At 36.3% G+C, this 25,377-nt stretch overlaps 5 protein-coding genes and 1 pseudogene across 6 annotated transcripts; 2 read left to right on the forward strand and 4 right to left on the reverse strand.

Annotated features, from left to right (window-relative positions):
• Positions 1–3,387: 3,387 nt before the first annotated feature.
• On the reverse strand, positions 3,388–4,429 carry LOC109124959 (uncharacterized). Its single transcript, XM_019239044.2, has one exon. The coding sequence runs from the start codon at positions 4,210–4,212 to the stop codon at positions 3,388–3,390; it is 825 nt and encodes a 274-aa protein (XP_019094589.2). The 5' UTR covers positions 4,213–4,429.
• LOC104759991 (uncharacterized) lies at positions 4,221–5,597 on the reverse strand (annotated as a pseudogene).
• A 1,138-nt stretch (positions 5,598–6,735) lies between these two features.
• LOC104758592 (cytochrome c oxidase subunit 5b-1, mitochondrial-like) lies at positions 6,736–9,291 on the reverse strand. The gene is made up of 6 exons (XM_010481484.3): positions 8,766–9,291; positions 8,429–8,514; positions 8,272–8,322; positions 7,362–7,428; positions 7,170–7,249; positions 6,736–7,083 (listed from the first exon to the last, which is right to left on the reverse strand). The coding sequence occupies exons 1-6, from the start codon at positions 8,959–8,961 to the stop codon at positions 7,018–7,020; spliced, it is 546 nt and encodes a 181-aa protein (XP_010479786.1). The 5' UTR covers positions 8,962–9,291; the 3' UTR covers positions 6,736–7,017.
• A 2,411-nt stretch (positions 9,292–11,702) lies between these two features.
• LOC104758593 (auxin-responsive protein SAUR71) lies at positions 11,703–12,287 on the reverse strand. Its single transcript, XM_010481485.3, has one exon. It carries the CDS (start codon positions 12,194–12,196, stop codon positions 11,846–11,848), a length of 351 nt encoding a protein of 116 aa, XP_010479787.1. The 5' UTR covers positions 12,197–12,287; the 3' UTR covers positions 11,703–11,845.
• A 4,757-nt stretch (positions 12,288–17,044) lies between these two features.
• Positions 17,045–22,728, forward strand: LOC104758594 (myrosinase 4-like). Of its 2 annotated transcripts, XM_010481486.2 has the most exons (13): positions 17,045–17,289; positions 17,375–17,435; positions 17,562–17,620; positions 17,715–17,790; positions 17,882–17,959; positions 20,819–20,906; positions 21,005–21,248; positions 21,361–21,479; positions 21,595–21,806; positions 21,884–21,915; positions 21,988–22,084; positions 22,189–22,297; positions 22,391–22,728. In XM_010481486.2, the coding sequence occupies exons 1-13, from the start codon at positions 17,101–17,103 to the stop codon at positions 22,557–22,559; spliced, it is 1,533 nt and encodes a 510-aa protein (XP_010479788.1). In that variant the 5' UTR covers positions 17,045–17,100; the 3' UTR covers positions 22,560–22,728. The 2 variants fall into 2 exon arrangements, with proteins under 2 accessions (XP_010479788.1, XP_087352156.1); XM_087496030.1 differs by lacking the exons at positions 20,819–20,906; positions 21,005–21,248; positions 21,361–21,479; ... (3 more) ...; positions 22,189–22,297; positions 22,391–22,728 and adding an exon at positions 18,885–20,199.
• Positions 22,729–24,294: 1,566 nt separating this feature from the next.
• On the forward strand, positions 24,295–25,302 carry LOC104758595 (uncharacterized). The gene has a single exon (XM_010481489.3). The coding sequence runs from the start codon at positions 24,499–24,501 to the stop codon at positions 24,871–24,873; it is 375 nt and encodes a 124-aa protein (XP_010479791.1). The 5' UTR covers positions 24,295–24,498; the 3' UTR covers positions 24,874–25,302.
• Positions 25,303–25,377: the final 75 nt, after the last annotated feature.

Here is a 25,377-nt window from a genome sequence, read left to right on the forward strand (position 1 = left end):
GTATATATATTTTATCACTAACTCTTTTACAAGTTTATAATTTTACGAAGCTTTTACAAGATCTGGTGACTATCCAGTATACACTCTATTTATCTTCTTCGTCTTAATATTTATATTTTATATTATAAGCTCTAAAAATTATGAAATCCAAACTTTAACCCCAACATGATAAACCCAAAACATTTTGCAATAGCATATATTTAAGCTCTAAATTTTCTTTTTCACAAAAATAATTTCTAACTTTACAATAAAATTACAACTGTAATTTACATCTTGTCAATAGAGATAATATCAAAAAGTTAGTTTTTTTATAATCCTTAAAAACTCTTTTATACGTAGTAAAGCTTAATAAAAGTTTCTTATACTTTCCCAAGAATTCATCTATCACACACACTTATAATCTTTTATTTCCTACATAACTGATCATTAAAATATATGAAAAGGAGAAGTTTTTGTAGAGGTGACCTGAAAAGAGAATAATGGGAAAGGTGAGTGGGTCTGAGCACATGCACCACAATGCATGTGTCACCTATAGTATCCACTCTTCATGGCCCAATCACCCATCATTTCAATTTTCCCAAATTTTATAGATTGATAAAAATTTGAAGCTTGTGGGTCAGAAATTGTAATTGTAATGGAAGTGCTTGTTTGGTCTTTTATTATATTTCTTTAGTCGCAAAAATCTCTTAGAGATTTACGGAATGATTACTATATCTGAACATATGGTTCTAAATATGATAGTCGTCAGCTCTGAAAATAATTATAGAAATGGACTTGGTTGACTAAAATTATAGTGAACAAACAGTCAAACACTAGTGGAATACGACATTAAACTTTTTTGCATAAAGATGGCGGTGTCGTATATCAGATTAATAATATTTCTTACAAAGGTCAAACAATTTGCAATTTAATATATTTGTACAGTGAAAACATTTTATTTTCGTATTATCGTTAATTAGTCAACTCTATTTATACCCCCACCATTATCTTACGAAAAAAAAAATAACTTCAGTTGGGGTGTAGAATCAGCCGAAATAAGAAAAGTTGAGTTAAACGTTTATTTAAGTTTATATTCTAACAAAATTAAAAAAAAAATGTTGGAATTGCTTTAAATTTGATATAACAGATGAGAGATGCGTTCCGCACTACAATGCTCTAAACTCGTTAATGGTATCTTAAAGGTGTATAGTGTTTGCTTGTTCGCAGGTTTAAAGGGCTAATTAAGGCCATTGTACGTAAGTTTATGCGTTTCAATTATGCTGATTAGGATGAAACTCTTATCTTATTTATATAGTTAAAGACGTACACTATGTATCTCTATATGTATCAAAACTTCTCATATTACTAAGATTTTATTTGAAATGATAGATTAAGAAATGGGTGTTGCGCGTGTCGAATTAAGACACATGATAGATTTAGAACTGCAGTTGTGTGATTTTACATTAAGTAAGAGTAATTGCCTTTATTATGCTAATCTACATCTTACGGCTACAATGTCTTAATTGCCTTTATTGAGTAGACTTTAGTGAACCAAAATAAGGTAGCTGGGGTTCCTACAATTGTTTATGCTTAATTAGTTTTTTAGACCAATTTTAAAAACTTATCCAAAATAAATAATGTTATTATTTAAGCACACACGGGAGAACTATATTAATCTAAAGTGATTTAACTCTTCTGCATATTTGTCTTATTACTTAGGACCTGACTGGTTCAGACGTAGTGTTTGCGGTTGCGGTTGCGAGAGATTGCGGAAGCGAGTAGTTACGGTTTCAAGCGTTATTAAGCATTTTGAATAACTGCTTTAGCGTTTTAAAATGTGTATGTTTGCGAGAGTTTTATGACTGATTGACCAGCGGGTGCAATAGCAGTTAAAACATAATAAATGTAATATATAATTATATAAATGTTTTAAAACACTAAAAAATTTATTAAACTTGATTTATAATTAAAATTCATTAAAAATACTAAAATAATTATTCAGAAAACAAATAAATTTCATATTGAAGCGAGAGTTGATAAGAGTCATTGGTGATTCGTTTTAATATTTTTCATAAATAATCTTATTTTTTAAAATTTCTAATGAAATGTTATATTTTTTTTAGATTTTTTTGAACTTATGTGATATGTGCCATTAAAATTACATCTGGTTTTTTTGGGTTATTGTTAACTAGAATCTTATTTTCTTGTATAACTGTTTATTTTTTAATCTCCTCAATCGTATCCATACTTCATTTTTTGTCCATTCTTAATGGATAAAATGGTTAGGTAGAAGATATATATAAAAAATATCTCAGTATCATTGATTTGTTTTAAGTTTTTTTTTTTTTTTTAAATCCAACCGCAAACGCTTGCGAAAAGCAGCTGTTGGAATTCAGTGATTTTAAACGGTTAGAAGCGATAAGTAACAGTTTGTGTGATTGGTACCAATCGCTAGCAACCGCTAAAATTTAAAATTGTCTACGTAGATTAACAAAAAAAAAAAGAGAAAAAAAAAGACAGCACAGAAAACACAACAACAAATATGATGTGTTTGGAGCAATGCTATTAGACCAACACATTACCGAGTTAGGGTAAAAACTTTCTAAAGATTCATATGAACAAAATAAATAAAGGTTCATGTATGAAAAGGATAGTTAATAATGAGGGCAAGCTGTGCAGAACTTTAAAAGGTATGGGGATTTGTCTGAAATAGAAAGGGAATAGAAACTCCAACGTTCGTTTTCTTTAGATTTTTTTTTTAAGCATGTTTAAATATTTGGTAGAATCAATTCTACAATGACATTTTTATATTTCTTGTTAGGTTTTGTTTTGGGTTCATACGGTGACAAAAAAAAAGTTTTAAATGAAAATCTTTTTACCAAAACTGTTTATTTTTCTTACATATATTTTAGTTTCTTACATGAAGAAAACATATTTTGCGTAGAGAAATTATTGAGATAACTCAAGATCGAATGAACGTTACTCGTGTAGTCGTGTTAGATAGAAAAAATGATCATTAAATTTATATACATGCAATTAAACAAAATCTTTGTATATGGCCAAATTAACCCTTGTGTTGTGTGTGTGGTGGCACATTGGTATTAGATTTAGGGTCAAAGACAAAAATTCGTTACGGTTATGGGTTAAATTTCATTCGTGAGTCACTTGGTTGCGTTGGTTTCGGTCCGGATATTTTGTGAAAACATTTGTTCACCCCACAATTAGTCGGAAACTCGAAAAAAATGTCTTTGATTCAATTGTTTCTAGCCTTCCTTAGAAAACAACATATAGCGAAGAACAGTGGCGGACCTAGAAAATTTATTCGCTGGGGGTAAATATATAACAAAAATTTAAATATTAATATCTTAAATAACATATAAAATTGTCATATGAAAACTCTCAAATATCTTATAAAACTACCCTACGCTCATTCAACATCTGAAACCTTTCTATCACTTTTTCATTTGTGACAGAATCAAGTAACTCTTTTTCAATATAGCAAACAAGACAATCACTTAGAAACTGGTCTCCAATTCTATTGCGTGTAGTCGTCTTCACCAATTTCATTGCCGAAAAACATCTCTCAACACTTGCTGTTGCAACTGGTAAAGTTAAGACCATTTTCAAAAGCCTGTAAACCAAAGGATGTGCAAGATGCTTTTGGGTTTTTACCATTAAACAAGAAAGATCTCCAAGACTTTTCAAGTTTTTAAATCTTTCATCTCTACGTACATTGTCAATGTAGATATCAAGATGCTGCTCAAAACACAAAGTCTCCCCATAACTAAAGTCATCTGGATAAAGCTTAACCAACTTCACCAACTTTTCCTTGTCAAACTCGCAAAATGAATCAAGAGGACTTAAAGAAGCCATACATATAAGTAGATCAGTGTTTACCTCCGTAAAATGATCATTGAACTCCTGAAGCTGTAAGTCTAGAATAGTGTAGAAGCAGTTAACCTTATAATGATGCAAGTTGGTTATATTGGTTTTCCTTCTTGGTTTCCTTGGATCAACAAAGACGTCTTCCATGACAAGCATTTCAGCATTATGTTTCTCGCAAAAAGATGAAACTTTATTCATAAGTGAATCCCATCCATTATCCCTAAGCTTTTGCAATTCTCCCTTAGTAGATTCCACCAATGACATGGCATTCAAAATATCTTGATCTTTCCTTTGCAAAGCCATTGACAAATTCTCAGTTAATCCCAAAATAAGTAGCATTAGTTGCATGTAGAACACACAATCAAAAGTGTGAAAGTACTTGAGAAGACCATAGGCTTGACGTTTTTTGGAGTCTTCAACGCCTTCATTTTGGATATACTCAAGAACCTCAATGATAGTAGAAAACAACTCAACTAATCGTTCCAATGTTTTATGATGAGAACCCCATTGAGTATTTCCAGGTCTTTGAAGCGAAATTTCTTGATTCAATCATGTACCAGTGTTAATCTCACCTCTACTAATTCCTTCCTGCACTTTTCTTCGATAATTTTCTCGAATCATATCTTGCCTTTTGCAAGAAGCTCCAACTACATTCAATAATGTAGAAATCATATCAAAAAAATCACCAACCTCAAAGTGTTTTTTAGCGATAGCAATCACCACCAACTGGAGTTGATGAGCAAAGCAATGAACATAATAAGCAGCATTATTTTCTCTAACAACCAATGCTCTCAAGCCATTAAATTCCCCCTTCATGTTGCTTGCTCCATCATAGCCTTGCCCTCGTAGCCTTTTCAGGCTCAACCCGTATTTAGCAAACAAATTATCAATAGCAGACTTCAAAGATGCAGATGACGTTTCTTTTACATGAACAACTCCAATAAACCTTTCTTTCACTGCTCCGCTCTTATCAACAAATCGGAATACAACAGCCATTTGTTCTTTGTGAGATATATCTGCAGACTCATCAACTAACAGACCAAACACACCATAATCAATTTCTTCAATAATTGACTTCACTACTTCTTCTGCAAAACAATTCACGATCTCTTTCTGAATCTTTGGAGAAATCATCTGGTTATTTTTTGGAGCATTATTCAAAATAACCTTACTTATAGCATCATTTTGTTCTCCTGTGTATTTCACGAGTTGCAAGAAATTTCCTCTATTGGCAGATTCTTCTGACTCATCGTGACCATGAAAAGACAATCCTTGTCGCAACAAATATCTGGAAACATCAATTGAAGCATTTAAACGAATGCGATACTCCTTATTCACCAAATCGTCTTGCTTAAACAAGGCATGCACAATAGACTGACCTTGCTTCATCAAGTTATCACACTTTTCAGCAGCACAACAATGAGAACTGTTGGATGATTTACCCATATGAGTGTCTAACCTGTCAGGCTTATTCCAAGTACAAAACCCTTCTTTCACAAATGCATCATTCCCACCTTTCTTTCGTACATCATCTTTAAATAAGTAGCAACACAAACAAAAAGCTCTCTCTGTTGATACACTATACTCTAGCCAAGTATCATACTTCTCAAACCAAGCTGGATTAAATCGCCTCATTGCATTACTCATCTTTGTTTTTTTAAAAGGATGATCATAAGGTTGACATGGACCTCTAACAAGATATCTGCGTCTTATCTCGTTTCTTTCATTCGGATGAAATAATATAAACCAAACAATAAAAGTGTCGAACTGTTGATAAACAGTTATAAAGGAGCAAAGAAAAAATAATTTACCAGTTTTCTGTTTTTTCCTCTGCAAAACGCTAGGACGTGAAAGAGAGACGACAAAAAATTAGTTTAGGGTTTTAATTTGTAAAGCTAATTAGTTTTAGTTTACAAATTAGGCTTTTATTTATTTTAAAATATTAATAATGTGGGCTTTTGGCCTTCTAAAAGGTTTAAACAAAAGATGGTTGGACCATTGAGACAAAAGTTAATTTTACAATTCAATGATGGGGGCAGTTTTTTTGTTTTTGGTGGTGGCAATTATTTACATTTATAAAAAAACCAATAAAAACTTATATATATATTTTTTTTTTACTGGTGGCAGCTGCCACCACCTTGGTTGCCGTAGGTCCGCCCCTGGCGAGAAGAAGCTTTAGGAATACATCTTTGTAGTATTGGAGAATAAAAACGGCTTTTTGATGTTAACGTCGTATGTTCTTGTTTTCATATTCCCTTTTTTGGGTATTATTTATTGTAAGAGTTTTTTTTTTTTTTTTTGATGTTTGTTTAATAAGTACTTCACCAATTAAGGAAATCGAGTTTCTTCCTTTATATATTCTTTATTTTTGTTTGGTTCGGGCATCTTCGTTCGCTTGTCTTATTCCCAAAAAAGAAAAAATTTGTAACACCGAATCTTCATCGCGATACTAGAGAGGTGTTTATTGTTAGAATTTTCGAACGTGCATAAACAACACAAAAATTTGAACGATACATAATATTTTGTAAACGTATGAATATCCTTTTTCGAGACGGTTTCTTACTCCATTTTTTTTTTTTTGTAAATTTCTATCATACATATCAAAAACCAAATATTATATAGAACACTTAAAAGTTCTTGGATGTAGACTTGGTTTTTAATAAAAAAAAAAAAAAAAAAAAAAAAAAGACTTGGTTGTTAATATGATTAGAATGACCTACACTAAAAGGAATGATAATAATTTAAGGCCACAATGTCAACCGAATCAACGACAGCCGTATTAGCTAATTGGCTGTTATATGACAATCGGTAGGTCGGCATGGACCGACAAGCCAATTAGGGATTTAGGGGGTGAAGAACATACTCTAGGCATTTTTCACCACAAAAAACTATCACACCGTGAACACCAAAAACTATATGTTATAATTCAAAAAGAGAGGAATGATTCTGACTCGGGAGAATCATTCATAAAAACAAAAGTCTCAAGAGTTTTTTTTAACGCAAAAAGGGTTAGAGAGCCTAGAGGCAAATAGAAGTGGTGGTGTCCTCTCGAGGATCAAAAAAACATATTCCAGTGTTTTCACCAACGAGATATATTTATTCCACTCACTAATATAGAAGAAAATATTTTGCGGTTGAGTAAAAAGACTCGAATCAATGGTGGTGGTCTTCATCGTCACCGTGACCATCTGGTGGTCCGCCTGGACCAACCACTTCGAGCTGCCAAACGAAACAACATCAACAAAATTCATCTCTTGCAATTTGGATTAAAACATTGTAAGTCTTAAAGAGTGTTGAAAGCCAACCTCGAAGTATTGAGAGCACACTGGACATTCAAATGACTTTCCTTTCTCTAGCCAGAACCATACTACGTCGTGTTCATCCTCTGCAGTTTCAGGAGATAAAAGAAGATGATTGGTAAATGGATCAAACAACCATCAGCGACCAAATGACTAAGCAAAACTACTTAGAAATATGCCATCAAAATGATAACTTACCGCCTTCACCACCAGGGCATCCGACAATTCTCTTGTCATAGTAAGACTTTACGACAGCGGGAGATTCCTGGAAAATTATAGATTTTGAAATCAAGAGGTTAACAAGAATTTGTCATAATAGTAAACTCAGTGACCTCCAAATTACAGTATGCTAAAATATATATCACGATTATGTTAAGAATACAGAATTTTGTCACATATTGTTGAAGTACTAATTAAACAAACATCCAAAAATTACCAAGAATCTGTCATAATAGCACATTACATATATCGAGAATATGTTAAAATACAGTATGCAACCTTAACAAATCATTTAGATGATTGCACCAAATATAAGCACATAACTGACTTTATAATTTTCGTCATCATCATATAAGAAAAGCAGTCATGAATAGTGAGGTCTAAGGTTAGGTAACCAAATCACCCCATTCGAAACAACGTTACTTCTAATGAATATATATCATCAGGTCAGCAGTCAAGTATCAAAGTAATACCACAGCACATGGTTCAAAATCAAGTTACTAAATTTAAAGCAACTCTTCCACAATATTAATTATCTAAAGTATATAAAATGGGAACCAGGTTATCAGAAAAATGCTAAATGGTAAAAACCATGTAAGAGAATTAGAGAAGTTCTCAATCCCCGCAAAGACTAAATACTAGTTGGAGGTCAGTTGAGAAAGGTATACAACAAGACTCAAAACCAAACTCTCTAAAGATCAGAAGATACAAGTTGATCCAAGTAGGTGCAAAAAAAAAAAACAGCCAGAACCAATTCAAAGAGAATGACCAGACATTAAGTTCTAAGAGATCTGATCATGTTGTTCCGAGATCATTGGAAGATCAAGAATAGGCAGAGTATCTAAAAAAGTAACACCATTTATTCCTGATGATCTACAAATCGACTAACCTTAGTACCAAAAGGACCTTCAGGGAAGTCGATGTCAAGCAGCCTCCTTCCCTATAAACAGAGAACCATAAAAATAAAAAAAAAGTCAAAAACTACTAAGTGTCTGCTCAAAAGCTTTAATTGCATATATATACAGAAACATAAAGTAGTAAATGACCTCAAGTTCAGCTTCAAGCTCCTCTCTCTCATGTCCAGTAGCGATAGGCATTACATCCTGTACATTCTTCTTCTTCACAGATGTCTCTGCTTGCATAAAATACAAACGTAATAATAACAAGTCTTTCCTTCAGTACTTAACAGAGAACAACAAGCATTAGTTATTCAGAATCGATGTTGACATTCGCATTAACTATCTCTGGGACCAAAATCTCAGATTTTTCAAAATCTTAATCTCACTGTACTGTACAATCCACCAGACACGTATATAAAGCAATCAACGCAAAGATCTGAGAACGAACAACGTTACAAGAGAGAAAATGGCTAGTTAATAGTACCTGATTCGGAGCTGAAATGGCGAGGGAAAAGAGATGAAGAAGCGGAAATGGATGATCGGGTGGTGGAGAGATGGAGACCAACGGGGTTGGAGACGACGACTAATCGGCGAGAGGAAGAAGAAGAAGCAGCGGCGGCGGCGGAATCGGCTGCTGTTGCTAGGGTTTTGAGATGAGAAGAGACGATTCTTCTCCACATGATGGAATGATGATGATGATGATGATGAAAGGGCGTAGTTTGTGTGATCTCAGGTCACCACTTCAACAAGTTCAACGCTTCTCTCTTCGGCGAAATGGCGCAGCCCCTTGGGGAGAATTGTTCAATCGTGGTTGACTTGACACGTGTGGATAATTGACACGTGCGAAATTGAGTCGCAACGACTCACAGATTTTGGATTGAGAATTTTTCTAGAAGGTACAATGAAATTTTCCCAAGTTGAATTGTATTTAGTTTAGTTCAGTGCAAATTCACTTTTTGAACTTTGATTAGTGCTATTATCTCCCTATGTTTTAATTACAATCATAATTTATGCTAGCCGTGTTGTATTTTCAATTTTAAGTATCCCTAATTCTATGTTATCTGAAAAAAAGACTAAGAAAACTCTCTCAGACACGATTCTCAAGGACTTTCTTTTAACCAACCTTTCTGACGCCGATGGAGCTGCTGCTCGCCGGCGTCGGGATTCCACCAGCTCACCTCTCTACCGTATTCGATCTATCTATCTTAGTGTTCTCTTGTACAAGTTTTTTTCCCATTTTTTATCTTTGCTTAACCTTTATCTGAATTCTTTCAACTACAACTCTGACCCAAATCCCAACCAGTGTTCGCTCCCGCTGATCTATCTTTCACCGGAGAAGCTCCACCTCAATCCTACCTCACCTTGGCGTTTGATGGAGAAACTAGGATTTTCCCCAGTGGACCTAGTTACTCAAATTGATTCATTTCAAGGCCACTGTCTAGCTCCGCTGCTCCCTCAAACACAGAAGAAGATCCATGCATCGCAAATCTCTCTGACAGATTCGGGTAGACATCTTCTTCAATCTTCTTGTTGGCAAACGGTTATGAATCTAGGATTTTCCCCAGTGGACCTAGATTCAAACCTTGAATCAAACCATGACCACCGGCTGTCCCCTTCGATCTGTCACTCAACGGAGGAGTCCCTTGCTTCGCAAAGCTCCCTGCACTGTACAGTCAGCCGCCACAATCACCTTCCTCCCTGGTCTCCGCTTGTGAAACTAGGGTTTACTCGGATGGGCCTTATTTCATCTTTCGGCCCGGTAAACTTTTCAAACGCAAAGCCCATAACCCATAAACCCAGGTACGAAAAATCTGAACTTCGACTAAACCCGACTTCAAGGTTCTTTAGATATGGATGTAAGAATGTTCGACATAAATTACATCTTCTATCGATACCAATGTCTTGGGTCATCTTTTGTCAACTGCAAACCCTGGTCCGGATTAAGTCCTAGACGAATTCTGTCCATCAAAGCTCAAAGCTTTCGGGACCTCCGGCTCTAGTCTCTAACCACACCAAAGAAAACGGTGGTTACCGACACTTCCACAACTCCCTTCCCACATGTCCCGTGATCACCGAGCACTATCATGTCCAATCTACTAGACTCGGGAATACCCTCCTCTCAACTGCTGCCTCATACTTAAATCCTTGTAAGTCCATATCCGATCCTTTGATCCATGTGGTGAAGTCATATTGTAGCCAATGGTGTGATCAAGATTACACACTCTATGGAACCCATTTGAGGTGTAATTCATCATTGTTGCTTTGGCCTTGCCTTAATTCTCTAAGAATCATGGCAATTGTTTATCGTTTGGCATTGTCGTTTGAACCCTCTTGCTGGTTGCTGGCTGACATTTGGATCCTGATTAGTGGCCTCTTTGGTTACGGCTTTGTTTCATTCAAGGCTAATATTCATCCGGTGACAACTTTTGCATCTACCTGCAAGCTCCAGAGAATTCCCAACCAATCTCCACCTATCGTCAAGCTTCTTCTCCGTATAGTCCAACCGGTACGAAGCCAAGCTTTGACACTTTTTAAAACGCCTAATTGTCTGATGACTATGGCTATCTACTCTTCCACGGATTTGTTCAAGGAAGAGCCTGTTGGCAATCTTGACCTCACATATACCAAGCTCCCTCAAGAATTTGGCTCAAAGCTCTCAAGAATCTCTTGTCGACTAATTCTATATTTGCTTTATCTTATTGTTGTTTTGGCATTGGGGAATGCCCTTCTTTATTGTACTTTAAACATTGCTTGTAGAATCTTTATCTCGTTTGAGTAATGAAATTGCAAGTGGTTTGACAAAAAAAAAAAAAAAAGTATCCCTAATTCTATATTGTAGATTTGAGCTGCCGTGTTGACCATGGTGAGTGGTGACATTGACTATACGACTTTTGATTTTTATAAACAAAGAAGGCACACGTATCACCAGAATGCAGAATCTACTAATCAATTATGTTTGAATATATTACTTCTTGGTAACTAATTAGTGTTCCGAATATTCATCATATGGTTGAAGAACCATGTTCGAATCTTTCTATTACGTACGGTTTTAATCATGATTTATTATAGTATGTACAGTATGTATCATGATAGTAATATCTAGGTTTGTGAAAGCTAATCAATTGCCACATTATTATCCGATTGGGTGACTTACGAAAGTGGCTGTGTAGGTGAAGTAACATGGTAGTAGATACATAACATACATAACTCCTTGCCACATAATTATCCGATTAAAAAAAAAAAGATTGGCTAATTGATATTGTAATTTGTGAGGTTGATCTATTCCTCCAAGTTTGGGAAGCAGCTAAAGAACCTGTTGACTTGCCACTACTTATGGGAGACATCTTAACTACGGTGATTCCTTATATCTCGATTAAAGAACCTTAAATCTCGATTTTGTCACATATAGAATAGAACCCCATCATCAAAATAAACATTATATATATATATATAGGATAGGTATTTACATAACTCTGTTTCTGAACAGCCAAAACTTCAGATCTACGCCTAAACCTAAGTACGTACGTAACACAAGACACACGACAGTAGAAACGATCATATTCCTCAAAAGAGATCGTGAAGCTCATGTGACTCGGCGAGTCCGAGACGGAGAGACTCCAATATACGTTCAAACACAAGCACGTGGCAAGGGATTCGAAGCACTCCTTGCTGCTCGTATCCATACTCCTGAGCCGACCGCTTCAGCAACGCTACGAACACGGGGTGGTTGAGCAGCTCCGCATTCACCACGAACCGCTCCATATCTTGGCCTACGTAGACTGGCACGTGTCCCTCGGGAACCCAAGATTTGTTTTTCTCCTTCTTGGTGCGGCCACGCTGGGATTGATCAGACCGGAGGAGGCTATACTGTGTTGAGTCAGCGACCCGCGATAAACGGCGGATTAGCTGTTTCATCGCCCAAAGACAGAGTAGACAGTAATGTAATTACAAGAGCCAAGAGAGTGAGAAGGTCCTCCTTATATAGGGAGACGAGGGTAAAGGAGTAGTACTTGCTAGGTACACTTATTAAAAAATCTTTCTATTAACGTGAATTAAAGAAGTAGACAAGTCCGATTCAAAACGAAAATAATTAAGTCCTATCATAAATATATTTCGTGGTTTCGTGGGAAAGAGGTCGGACGTAGCTCTCTGCAGTTGCCGTGGACAATAGGATAGTTTTTTTTAAGTATATAAATCCAAAACTATAGTATGAAAGTTATATAAAATATAGTTAAATCGATAAATTAGAAATAAGGATAAATCCAAAACTACAGTTTGAAAGTTTTTCTAAAATATAGTTATACAAATAAATATAAAAACTAGGAAAAAAAGAGGCGTAAACTGCGGGGAACGTATTTGGAGTTAAATTTATAAGTAGGGACAGTAGTACAAATGTAATTCCGTGACTCCAGATGTGTCTCATTGTCAATTTGTCACTGCTTCTTTTCATTTATTTTTTGAAGATTTTTTTTTTTTTTTAAACCATGAGTTGAAAGTTATATCTGGAACTATGTGTTCGGTAATCTAGTACAGAAAACTTACTTGCTATATATAGTCTTTGATACGAGCAAATGGATGAACTTTGGTTCTAAGCAAGGAGAAAGATGATGGGGAAGTTAAAACGCCTAGTATAAGCAGGACTACCTCTAACCAAATTTATGGAGAATTAGATGAGAAGTTTTAATCCGAAGAGAAAATAGCAATAGAACTATGGATTCGGGTAGAAATAGGTGGACGACTTAAGTTCGAAGGAGCTATAGAACGAGGTCAAAGTTCGGTGTGGATCTAATACGATATGATAGTTCCGAGGGAGAAATAGGACGTTTTCCCTCGGAATTGCTAGCTGTAATTCATCTCATCTACATAAGTACATATTATTGTGCATGGGGTTATAATTCGAATGAATTATACGGATATGTGTATTTTAAAGAGTAGGAGTTAGTAAATCACGTGAAACGAATTTTTGAGGAGGAGATAATAAGCCGTACGGGTCCATTCGTACAGAATGACCCACCCACCATATCCCCCACTGACTTTATATCATTCTTCTATTACGTGTCATATTCATATCAATGCGACTTTTCTCTCTTAATTTAATGGCTTTGAAAGTGTGGCAAGAGAAAGTAGATAGAAATGACTCGGTGAGATAAATGCGAAAGCATGGGCTGCCGGCTGTCCCAACTGGCCAGCCGTACCCTCCATGCTACGGACACTTTGTTTGGACGTTTATTTTTTATTATATCAAATCTCGAGATTTTTTCCAATATCTTAAGACGATTTGGGATATTACTATTACCATACGTGAAAACAAAATAAATTAAGCCAATCGACTTAACGAGATTCGAATGAGTTTGTGTCGTCACACATCTAATTAAAATCATATCTCTATATAATTAAAAGAGAAATACAAAATCAAAAATTACCAAAAACTTTAATTGCCACTTAATTAGTTATGAATGAGAGTGTTTATTGAAAGAGAATTGAAATTGAAAGAGGTAATTTTGTTAGAAATCAATCATCAATATTACCCGACCCGTTTATGACAAGGATCCACGTCCTTTGAATTATAACCCGGTTTGTGTGTTGTTGGGCTTCACGAACACTTCATAACCCTTATCATTTCATCCAGATTTGAATATTAATGTTACTGATAAAATGCCTTCACGTTAGGTACGAGAAAGTGTTTTATTTTAGAAAGCAAAAAATCTTTGATATTGTTGGTGTTGGATTTCGACGAGTTAAAGGCCCAAAAAAAAGCCCGTTAAAGAATGGATGCCAAACCAGTTAATGGGCCAAACGCGGGCCCAGGAAGAGAATTCGATTAAGATGCTGAGTCAAACCGGAGATGAGGTCGAGAGATCGTAGGTGAGATCGTAGGAGGAGATTCATGAGAAGTTCGAGTTCGTTTAGTTTAAATAGTCGTCGTTCTTCATTGTTCTTATTGATTTCAACCGAAAGTCTGCCCAAATCTTATTTCTTGTTCGAATTCTTTTAGTTGTTGTTTCTAATATCAACAATTTGGCGCCGTCTGTGGGGACTTAGGTCTTTCTATTCTCAAAACTTGATTACTCTGAAGAAATCTAGGCGAAATAGATCCATCCACAACCAACACAACCCTGCCAGAAACCACTAACAAACACGTTAGCATGACGTTGCACGTCGGTCGCGACCAAACCAGCAACACCGCATCGCCAGTAACACACCAGGGATTTGTCCCTAACGATGCCCCTTCTCAGAGTGAGCAGATTCAAGTCCAGTCCGATCGTGAGGTCCCGAGTACGACCAGACCTAGGACAGACTCACTGCTTGGCGACACCTAGACATCGGACAAGAGTTCCTCGGGTGGCTCAGATCTCACCCGCCAGAGACCCGTCTCGGTTCGGGATCCCGGCAACTCAAGCCAAGGAGTCCCCATCGGGATCACGCCCTCGGTCCCCATAATTCCTACGGGAAACAGGAACCAATCCCGGGTATGGATCCATTCCAAAAACAACAGAGCGAACCTATCAAAGCAACTGCCAACGCTGTTTTCCTCCTCAGGAACTTCCGGCGGAGCTGATCTCTCCGAAATTCGAGGAATGCTTGCCATTCTAATCGATAAGACTCAGAGTCAGGACGCAACAAATCAAGCTCTCAAGAGCAGGATCGAGCAACACGAGCAGGAGCTCGCATCCCTCGCAAATCCCGACCTCCATCGGGGCGCCACGTGCCCACCAGAAACGATCTTCATCGATTCGGTGGAGAGAGCGCTGCTTCGGACACGCCTCGACTTCGAAGCAGTCCACGTTACCCCACCCGGGGTCAGAACATTATCCGTGTTCGCACCCTCGGAAAATCCCCGAGCTCCAAGCTCATCGGGTTTAAACGACAATACGAGTATGCGACCTACCGACCCGCCGTCGGCAGGGTACGTCGGCTCGGCGGTACCTGGAGTCGGAACTCCCAATGCCCTCGAGAATACCTTTGTTGAGATAAACCCGACGTCAACTGAAAAACTTGCAAGCTGGGTGCCACGTTTCGCGATGACTGGCAGTTTCGGTCTTTCAGGCCCGCCAAGGAACGACGCAATAAGCGCCCAATTCCTCACCGATTATATGAACAAGGCTAGCGCCAAAATGGATCAAATCCGTTCCAAGGTCCATCTGGCCACGCGCGCAACCTCGAATATCGATCGCGTGATCGTAAAAACAGGACGTACCCCGTTCACTGACCAAATCGCGAAAGTTTGCCTTTGAGACGTGGGTAAGCTACGTTTACCAAGATGCTCTAATACGACTCTTCACTTAACCTAAAATATTAAGATGCAAAGTAAAAACATTATTACGTAATTTGTGACTTTGTGTGATTGGACTAAACACTCGGCGCTAAGTAAAATGAAGAGTAGAGTGAGTTGGCTATATAGGCTCTTTGATCAAACACAAGGACACGCATGCAATATATGCAATTGTACATGATTGATCGTAAAAAGTAAAAACCACAACATTCTTCTGTTTTAATCGAAATATAGAATGAACCTAACTCACAATAAATGAGTAGTAAAATCAAGAAAAAATCAAACGTAACGTAAAATTAGAGGTAATATAAAGATTTGTTCTCACAGTTTAAGGTTAATTAGGAGAATGACTAGTAAACATATATTAAAAGTCTAAACTTAAGAACTTACAAAAATTGGACTTTTGCTCAAGCATGCTTCCTAGTATCAGCCAAAAATGCACATACGCAGAGAGCTCGAACTAAATCTACTATCTTATAAAGTCGGAGTGAAAATAGTTCAATAGAGAAGAGATATAACATTACTGAAAGATGAACAATCTTGTTTACAGGGTCGATTCTTTAGAAAATAAACCCTTACTATCTTTACATTTTGGTTATATAAAAAATTATATTGGCCTTTTTGCTCCTAATTCTATGTGCCTGGCGGTCGAACTACTGGCCCTTATATTTAAGCCGCTTCTTGTGCCATAGGATTTTAAAGAAATGATTTGTTTCAAGATCTAAGAAGAGTTATGTTTAGGTTTTCAAAAACATTGTTATGTAAATTTGGATTTACTCACACAAAATTTTACAAATATTTCTAGATTTACTCTTTTTAATCAAAATATCAACTATGAAAACTAAGACAATTTTTCATAATCTTTTTCATATTATTTGTTATTATGACACAAAATCTAAAATTATCTTTATTCTTCCCTGCACCAGAAGTTCATGTTTTATAACAATTTATCGTGAGTAATATATATTATTTAGTTGACGTAACTCGAGGTTGATTGTATATTTGTTTCCAGGTGTCAGGTGGTTTTCTATTATTGTAGGTTGATGTGGTTTTTAGAAATACGTAAATTAATATTCGATACTTATTAATGAGACAGGTCATGTTTTGCTTATGGAACGAAGGTTGTTCCTTTCACAAGTAATATAAACAACCATAATGTACGCTAAATGAGAAGGGATACGGAACTTAAACCTCACAACAACTAAAAACTCTTTTTGAATGAATGTTATAACACTGATTGAATTAATATATTGAATATAAATTATGGTTAAGGAACATATATTCTCACGCAGACATGTAATATATGGGTGTCGTAAAACTCAAAGTGACTAATTTTATTTATTAAGAAAACAAGACAGCGAGGTGGAGAACATGCATGGAGGATCAAATTCAATGCAAAAATGTACGTAACCAGTTTACTTGAATCTCCATGCAAGTTCCCATGCACTCAAACCCTTCTATTTAAACCCCTCCAAGTTAATCGTTTAATCATCATCAAAAACAAACATAACCAGGTCCATCAACAAAGCAAAGAAAGAAAATAGAAATGGCAATTCCAAAAGCTTACTACTCTTTAGCCATTCTTGCCGTTCTCTTGGTTGTTTCGAGTAGCCAAAAACTCTGCAATCCAGAATGCAAGGCCAAAGAACCCTTCAACTGCGACAAAACTGTTGCATTCAACCGTACTGGATTTCCCAAAAATTTCACTTTTGGTGCCGCTACTTCTGCATACCAGGTATACATATATATATCTCTTCGCCATGATGGCATTTGTCATACCCTTTTTTTTTAACAATATCAAACATAATTGGCTCTACCAGATTGAAGGTGCTGCACATAGAGCACTTAATGGATGGGACTATTTCACTCATAGATATCCAGGTGATCACAAACATCACTTACCGTATTATTTATCAACATGCACCTCGATGTATGATAGTAAAACGTATAAATATATAAAAGAGCGATCAGGCTCATGATATTTTGGTTTGCTATATATATATACAGAAAAAGTTCCAGATCGTAGTTCAGGAGATCTTGCTTGTGATTCATATGATCTCTATAAGGTTTGAGGCTATCAATGACGAATGTACATATATTATATTTGTGCAATTTTGTAATTTCAATTTAGTTTTACAACTTTCATATAATCTTGAACAGGATGATGTCAAACTACTGAAAAGAATGAATGTTCAAGCATACCGACTCTCAATAGCGTGGTCAAGGGTTTTACCAAGTAAAATATAATAACAAATCTTCTTTTCATCATGTTTTCATCTATTTAAAACATTCAATGAATGAACTTTGTGATTATTTACTAATCTTAGAGGGACGTCTGATTGGGGGAATTGACGAGAATGGGATAACATACTACAACAATCTCATTAACCAGTTGAAAGCAAATGGTAATTTCGAAATTTAACACTAGTAAAAATGTATCGCATAGCCACTTCAACGTCACGGTCACTCCGTGGCATTTTTCAAAATAGTGACGAAACAGTCACATAAAATCACGAAAATGAAAAAAGATTAAAAACGTGACTATGACGTGGTATAATCGTGGCTAGAAGAGTCACGACATAGTCACGGCAGTGACTATCACTAATATAGCCACGCAAATTCACGTTAAATTCGTGACAACAAAGTCATAAAGTAAAAATGTGATAAATTGGTAACAATATAAGCAGGCCCGTTTCTATGGGTGGCAAGTGGGACAAAAGCTTAATGTCCAAAATGTTTTTTTTGTTAAAACTTTTAAACGAAAAAGCCATAAAAAACACAAAAACAAAAAATTTAGTGTTAGAAAGGCCTACAAATTTGTATTGTAGGGCCAAAAAATTTTAAAGACGGGCCTGAACTTAGCCACAGTATATCCACACAATTTTCGTGGCTAGGGGAGTAGTCAAATCAAATAATTGAAAAACAGAGCCTCCGTCGTAGTCGAAGTCTGATTTCCGTAGTGGAGCAGAGAATATATTCGATTTTTTTCCACGGGCAGAAGAGTGTGACTATATTCATGTCTGTGATTTAGCCACTGAAGAAATCGTTGCTCTTTCATGGATACATTAGTGTCCCTTTAAAATAAAAAGTCGATTTCTTCAGAGACTAAATTGTTTTTTTTTTGGTTTCAGACAATTGTTTCAGTTCATCTTCTCTTCTCTTATTTCTTTTTTCTTTTTATGTCTCATTTTCTCTTTCGTCCTCACTATATCAAATGTCTCGTTATTTTCAAAGTAGAGAATGGATGGATCGACATATTGATCCAACAAGAAATCGTGTATCAGAAGAGTTTTTAGAGGGAATTGATGTTTTTCTTGCGTTTGCTTGTAGTCAAGCATCTTACAAAGAGTCAGGCACTATATTGTGTCCTTGTGCACGGTGTAAAAATCGAAAACAGAGAGATGCAAAAACTGTATCTAGCCATCTTTTTCGAGTTGGATTTAAGGGAAACTACTATGTTTGGTCAAGCCATGGAGAATGTTACTATGATGCTGGTGAATCCTCGAGAGCAAATCATTTTTCCGGTGAAGAAGCAATGTGGGATGAACAACACACAAATTTCACGACTGGTAATGATGAGAATTATCCATATGCAAATATTAATGAGGGGCAAGACGTGTCATCAGCCCATGTACAAGAGAATCTGATGGAAACAACCAACGAAGGACCATACCATGATAGCGTTTTCCAAGCTTTTGAAGCAGCCAATCAACCTCTTTACGATGGGTGTGCTGAAGGAATTTCTCAACTATATCTTGCTTCACGTATGATGAAGGCAAAAAGCGATTACAATATGGTAGAGGCATGTGTTGATGAGATATCACAGACTATCAAAGATGTTTTGCCCAAACCAAATACAGCTCCTGCATCATATTACGAGGCAAAAAAGTTGACAAGATCACTTGGGCTGCCTGTTGAAAAAATTGATGTTTGTGAGGATAACTGCATGCTCTTCTGGAAGGAGGATCGATCACTTCTATGCTGTCGGTTTTGTGGTAAAGATAGATACCATCCAAACAATGGAAAAGGAAAAAGTCGACCAAAACAGAGGATGTTTTATATGCCAATTCACAGCAGGGTAAGTCAAGCAAAGGACGCATTTATGGAATAGGCAGTGTTCAATACCGGGATTTCGATCCTTCTGAGACTGTCCCAGCTTCTCTTCAACGCAATCTCGACATAGACTTGCGTATCTCTGGCTTGGAAAAGAACTCTGAAACTGTCAACACTAATGTTGAAACGCTCAAGGCTGACATGACAACACTCAAAGATGATATGGTTGCCTTGAAGAGTGAGTTCAAGGACGAGATGGCTGCAACACGAGCTTCACTAAATGTGATTCTACATGCTCTTGGGGTGAATTCTGCTACTGTCCAACAGGTTAATCATACTCAACCTTCTGTTCCTGCTGTAACACCTAGTAATCCCACTGCCCTGAATGCCACAATGCCTAATACTGCCTCGACCTCGACTCCACCTTTGACTCAAGCTCAACAAGCTAACTTTGCTTGATTGTTTATCTTTTAGCTTTGCAAAATATTTGCAACTTTTGTAAGACTTAATCGGCTTTTGTAAGTTTTTTGGAATCTCTTGGATCTTTTTGTAAAACTTTGGAAATATATGATATTGTATTTTAGATTTTATATTTCACGTTTTCAGTTTTTATAATTTCTATTTCACGTTTCAGATTTAGAAATTTTAGGGTAAATGTTTCAATATTTTATTGAATCTGCAATTCACGATTAGTCACATAAATATTTGTGACATAGTAATTTTGTCACAATGGCAATGTCACGATGGTTCGTGGTTAGGAAATGGCACTGTTTAGACACAAGTGGTTCGTGTCCACTTTAGTCATTGAAAAGACATGACCATAATCGTGGCTAACTGACCACGAAAATATGCCTGACCATTTCGTGGCAATTACTCTCACGAAATAAGCGTGCCAAAATCGTGGCTAATAAACCACGAAAATCTGTCTGGCTATTCCGTGGCAAATATTGTCACGAAACACGCGTGCCAAAATCGTGGCTATAACGTCACGAACAGCCACGAAATATTTTAGTCCACGATCGTATAGACACGATATTTTTTCATGTCATGCCGTGTCTGTTGGATCATATAGCCACGAAAATATGACCTTATTCACGGAATATTCCATGGCTATAGGCTCTGTTTTTACTAGTGAAGTAACTAAATTATACATTTTTAATCAATTTATTATTTTTTGGATATTAAAAAAAAAATAACTTATATGAATACAGGCGTAGAACCATATGTGACTATATTTCACTGGGATGTTCCCCAGACTTTGGAAGACGAATATGGAGGCTTCTTAAGCCCACGTATAGTGTAAGTGCATGAACGGATTTTTATTCTAAACTTGTTATTTCTAAACATCGCTTCGATCTATATATGACTAATATTTATTATGTTTGATACATGAATAGGGAGGACTACAAAAACTACGCGGAGCTTCTATTCCAAAGATTCGGAGACAGAGTCAAATTTTGGATCACTTTAAATCAGCCTTTCTCTCTGGCAACCAAAGGTTATGGAGATGGATCGTATCCACCGGGACGGTGCACTGGCTGTGAATTTGGAGGAGATTCAGGAACTGAACCTTATATAGTTGCACATAACCAACTTCTAGCTCATGCGGAAGCTGTATCTTTATACCGCAAAAGATATCAGGTACAGTTTTTTATATACATTGTAAACATCTTATATATAATTTATTTTAGGCGTAGGTTTTATAATTATATGTGGTGTATTTGTGGTCCGTAATTATAACATATTTATGCAGAAATTTCAAGGTGGTAAGATAGGAACAACCTTGATCGGGAGATGGTTTGCCCCACTAAACGAAAATAGCAATCTCGACAAGGCTGCTGCAAAACGAGCATTCCATTTTTTCGTTGGATGGTAAATATATTTTCAATTAAATGATTCCCAATTAAAACTCTCTCACACGCACATATTGAAAGGTTAATTTGGTTATAATTTGTTTTTGTATCAATTTTTTCTTACATATATGAAGGTTCATGGATCCATTGGTGTACGGTGAATATCCAAAGATAATGAGAGAGATGGTAGGAGATAGATTGCCAGAATTCACACCTCAAGAATCAGCTTTAGTTAAAGGATCACTTGATTTTCTAGGGTTGAACTATTACGTTACACAATATGCAACCGACGCACCTCCTTCGACAGAACCTAGCGCCATAACCGATCCACGAGTTACTCTTGGATGTATGTAAAACAATTTTTCCTATTTTTTGTTTTTTAGATTAATTATCTAAACACATTATTCGTTTAACTGGTTTCAGTTTATCGCAATGGAGTCCCTATTGGTGTTGTGGTAAGTATCTGACATTAAAATCGTTTTCATATTCAAAAGATTACAACGTTGATTTGAATATTTTCTCTATAGGCTCCTAGCTTCGTCTATTATCCTCCAGGGTTCCGCCAGATTCTAAACTACATCAAAGACAACTACAAAAATCCACTTACCTACATCACCGAAAACGGTATGAGCATACCATTTATACCATTTCATGCTTCATACATTCAAATAGGTTTTAGTGAAAAATCTATATAATGTATTTATGATTAATCTTATGTTAAATTTCAGGAGTTGCTGATCTTGATCTTGGAAACGTAACGCTTGCAACTGCGCTTGCCGATAATGGACGAATTCAAAACCATTGCAGCCATCTTTCTTGTCTCAAATGTGCCATGGAGTAAGTTATAATTCATCTTTAATATGATATATACTTTCTTTAGAGAATTATAAATGTTAATACATCAAAACTATTCTTTTAAATATATTATAGGGATGGATGCAACGTAGCAGGGTATTTTGCATGGTCATTGATGGATAACTACGAATTCGGAAATGGTTACACTCTCCTGTTTGGTATGAATTGGGTCAACTTCACTAATCCTGCTGATCGCAAAGAAAAAGCTTCGGGAAAATGGTTCTCTAAGTTCATTGCAAAATAATTGAAGCCATAGATACAAATATATTCCATATTCCAAACCTCGAATGTAATAAAATATTGTACTATATTTATTGTGTATGCTTTCTTACTGGTTAAAGTTATGTGTTGTAATAATCGACCTTAACTATAGGTCCATGTATGGTTGCCCAAAAGAAAAAAAAAAAAAAAAACTATAGGTCCATGTATAAGGTCATGAAAATGTATACGCAGCTTTTTATTGTGCTTGTTCAATACTCTTGCCAAGTATAACATCTCAGAAAAATATTATTGAGTAGTGCGATATAGTTTGATATCAGTAGCATGTCATTAAAGATGTAAATAAGTAACCAAAATTGAGAGCATTGTGAATTTGTGAGACTGTATACGTCTCTTTGTAGTAAAAACAAAATCTCCCAAATTTTCGGATTAGTCTTAAGTTTTCCTAGATCAAGTATGTGGTTACAAAGGCAAATTAATCGTTGTACTTACGGTATTACGCATAAGGCGGAGCTCTTAGCCAAAGCCAAGAAAAAAATAAAACCTAACTGCAACTCATGGGAGTTGAACCTGAATAATAGTGCCAATATTAATACAACTAAACCACTGGACTAAGTAAAACTTTTGTGGAAAACGGCCGAAATTTCCATTTTATTATGCACGGCTGCAAGCCAATGTTTGGCTTGCTTGGCCTCTTGGCATGCTAAGAGTCTTAGCATTATCAAAGAGGGGTTTGAATTAGTTCCAGTCGTTGTATAATTTGTGAGACTGTATGTACGTCTCTTTATCGTAATTAAAAATTATCCCAAATGTTCCTGACTAATCTTAATTTTTTAAGATCAAGTACGTGGTTATACAAAAGCAAATCTTTGTGCCTACGGTATTACGTATAACGAGGAACTTCTCTTTCTGCGACTAGTGAGGATTCACATGGTAAATAACATTTACATTTTATGGACCAACGTCACCAGACCTTATTTTCGAGACAGGATAACAGTTTCTCGTGGCCTAAATTTCTTGTTTGAATGTTTGTAAAAAACCAAAATATTATGAGCAACTCCTAAATGAAAATGTTATTAGCGGAATACTATTTTGTCCGTTGAACACTAATCCGTCCAACCGCGACCGACCGCTATCATTATCACCATTTCAAAATACCCAAATTGTATTGTGAAATACTAATAAAACAAACGGTTCTATGACATTTAAACAAATAAATACATTTGTCTTGAGAAAAGTGCAGAACAAGACATTGTGCAAGTTGGCCGATAGATTAATCGCTCGACGCGTTTAGACTTATCTATTCCCCAAGGTTCGTCACATTCCAATGCATCCGCGCGTGTCCACCATAATATTATCACCGTGCACAATTACATCTCTCGCTAGACCGTTTATACACTTGTATTGTACATACTACATAGCCAAATGTACCATAGCCATGTGTAAACCTCATTCTAGCAGATCATATACAAAAAATAACCCAAAACGATTTTGTCAGTAGTCTGTCTCGACCGATCACTGTCAGAAACTCAGTATATATAAATAAAACTGTGAATGGTTGTAGCGGTTGGGGCGGACAAATCCATCCGTAGATATATATATTGAATACCATTCAAACCCAAAGATTTTTTTTAGATCCAAAAATTGTATAAACTATAATCAACGGTCGTAGAAATTTCACGTTTAAAATAAGAAGTATAAAAATTCTACTTTCGTAGAAAATACATATTGCAATTTCCAAAGCGTGTAGACTTATCCCATCTCATTACGGTCGCAATCTAGTCCTTCACACGTCCACCGTAAACTTCCATGCACAAGCACAATTCTGTAATTCCTATAATACCCTTGGTCTTTCCGTTATAATTCAAACGTACCACCACCTCCATCTTCATTGTAGCAACAAATCCAATTTGTATAATTTGAAAACAAATTTCGAAACCCTAAACTACATTTTTCACTTTTCCATGGCTTTGATTATCTCCTGCTCCGCTCTAACCACGATCCGAGCATGTTCCGGATCCGGATCTTTAAAAAACCCGGATTCGAACCGTAAGAAATCCGCTTCTTGGTGGGCACCTCTCTTCGGTTTATCCCCCGATCCAGAATATCTCAACATCGACGGCTCAGGCTCTTCGGTGAGTTCGGATTCGAATCCGGATAAAAAAGATATCTCCGGGTCGGGTCAGACTCAGAAGCTCCGTCGCGGTTGTCTCACGGAGGAGAAAGCTAAGCAGCTGAGGAGGAAAATAGCAGAAGCTTCCACGTTCCACGATGTTATGTATCATTCCGCCATTGCATCTCGTCTCGCTTCTGATCTCTCCGGCCGGGTTGAAGATTGATTGAAAAACGGATCCGGGTCAGATCTGGAGATGGGAATCTTTTATTTGTTTTATTTTATTCTCAGTGTTTCGTATAGGATGCAGACCATATTCTATCGGTGCTCCTTTTTTATTAGAACCGTTGGATTGTGTTTGGTCTTTGTTAGTATGTGTTGTTTGTTGTAAATTCTGGTTCCTCATTGACCGTTGGATTATTAGTAGCCAACCGTTGGATCTCCCACTTGTTCGTTTAGACATCATTTATTGTCACTAATCAGCTCTTTGAATCTTTGATTGTACTTCAGAAACTGAATATTTGGCCTTGTTTTATTTTAGGGACATAACCACTTGCATGAACTTTTGATTTTGTATAATAAATGATGTTTTGTAAGTTTGTAACCACTTGTGAGTTCGTGTGGGTTGAAGATTAAAATAAATGATTTTGTATAATAAGTGGGAGAAGCCAACATTTTGTGATTTCATACTCCACAACATATCATATCCACAACATAAGGTTTCATGCTA

This window comes from Camelina sativa, chromosome 17 (genome assembly GCF_030686135.1).
Source record: "Camelina sativa cultivar CO46 ecotype springtype chromosome 17, ASM3068613v1".
Taxonomy (NCBI): domain Eukaryota; kingdom Viridiplantae; phylum Streptophyta; class Magnoliopsida; order Brassicales; family Brassicaceae; genus Camelina; species Camelina sativa.

Bases quoted from the DNA above. Each gene is read 5' to 3' on its own strand.
- LOC109124959 (XM_019239044.2), bottom strand. From the start codon at position 4,212: ATGCAACTAATGCTACTTATTTTGGGATTAACTGAGAATTTGTCAATG.
- LOC104758592 (XM_010481484.3), bottom strand. From the start codon at position 8,961: ATGTGGAGAAGAATCGTCTCTTCTCATCTCAAAACCCTAGCAACAGCA. The intron at 7,429-8,271 runs GTTAGTCGATTT...ATAATTTTCCAG, and splicing joins AAGGTCCTTTTGGTACTAAG to GAATCTCCCGCTGTCGTAAA. The intron at 7,084-7,169 runs GTTGGCTTTCAA...TTCGTTTGGCAG, and splicing joins TGTGCTCTCAATACTTCGAG to CTCGAAGTGGTTGGTCCAGG.
- LOC104758593 (XM_010481485.3), bottom strand. From the start codon at position 12,196: ATGAAACAGCTAATCCGCCGTTTATCGCGGGTCGCTGACTCAACACAG.
- LOC104758594 (XM_010481486.2), top strand. From the start codon at position 17,101: ATGGCAATTCCAAAAGCTTACTACTCTTTAGCCATTCTTGCCGTTCTC. The intron at 21,480-21,594 runs GTAAATATATTT...ACATATATGAAG, and splicing joins TTCCATTTTTTCGTTGGATG to GTTCATGGATCCATTGGTGT. The intron at 21,916-21,987 runs GTAAGTATCTGA...TTTTCTCTATAG, and splicing joins GAGTCCCTATTGGTGTTGTG to GCTCCTAGCTTCGTCTATTA.
- LOC104758595 (XM_010481489.3), top strand. From the start codon at position 24,499: ATGGCTTTGATTATCTCCTGCTCCGCTCTAACCACGATCCGAGCATGT.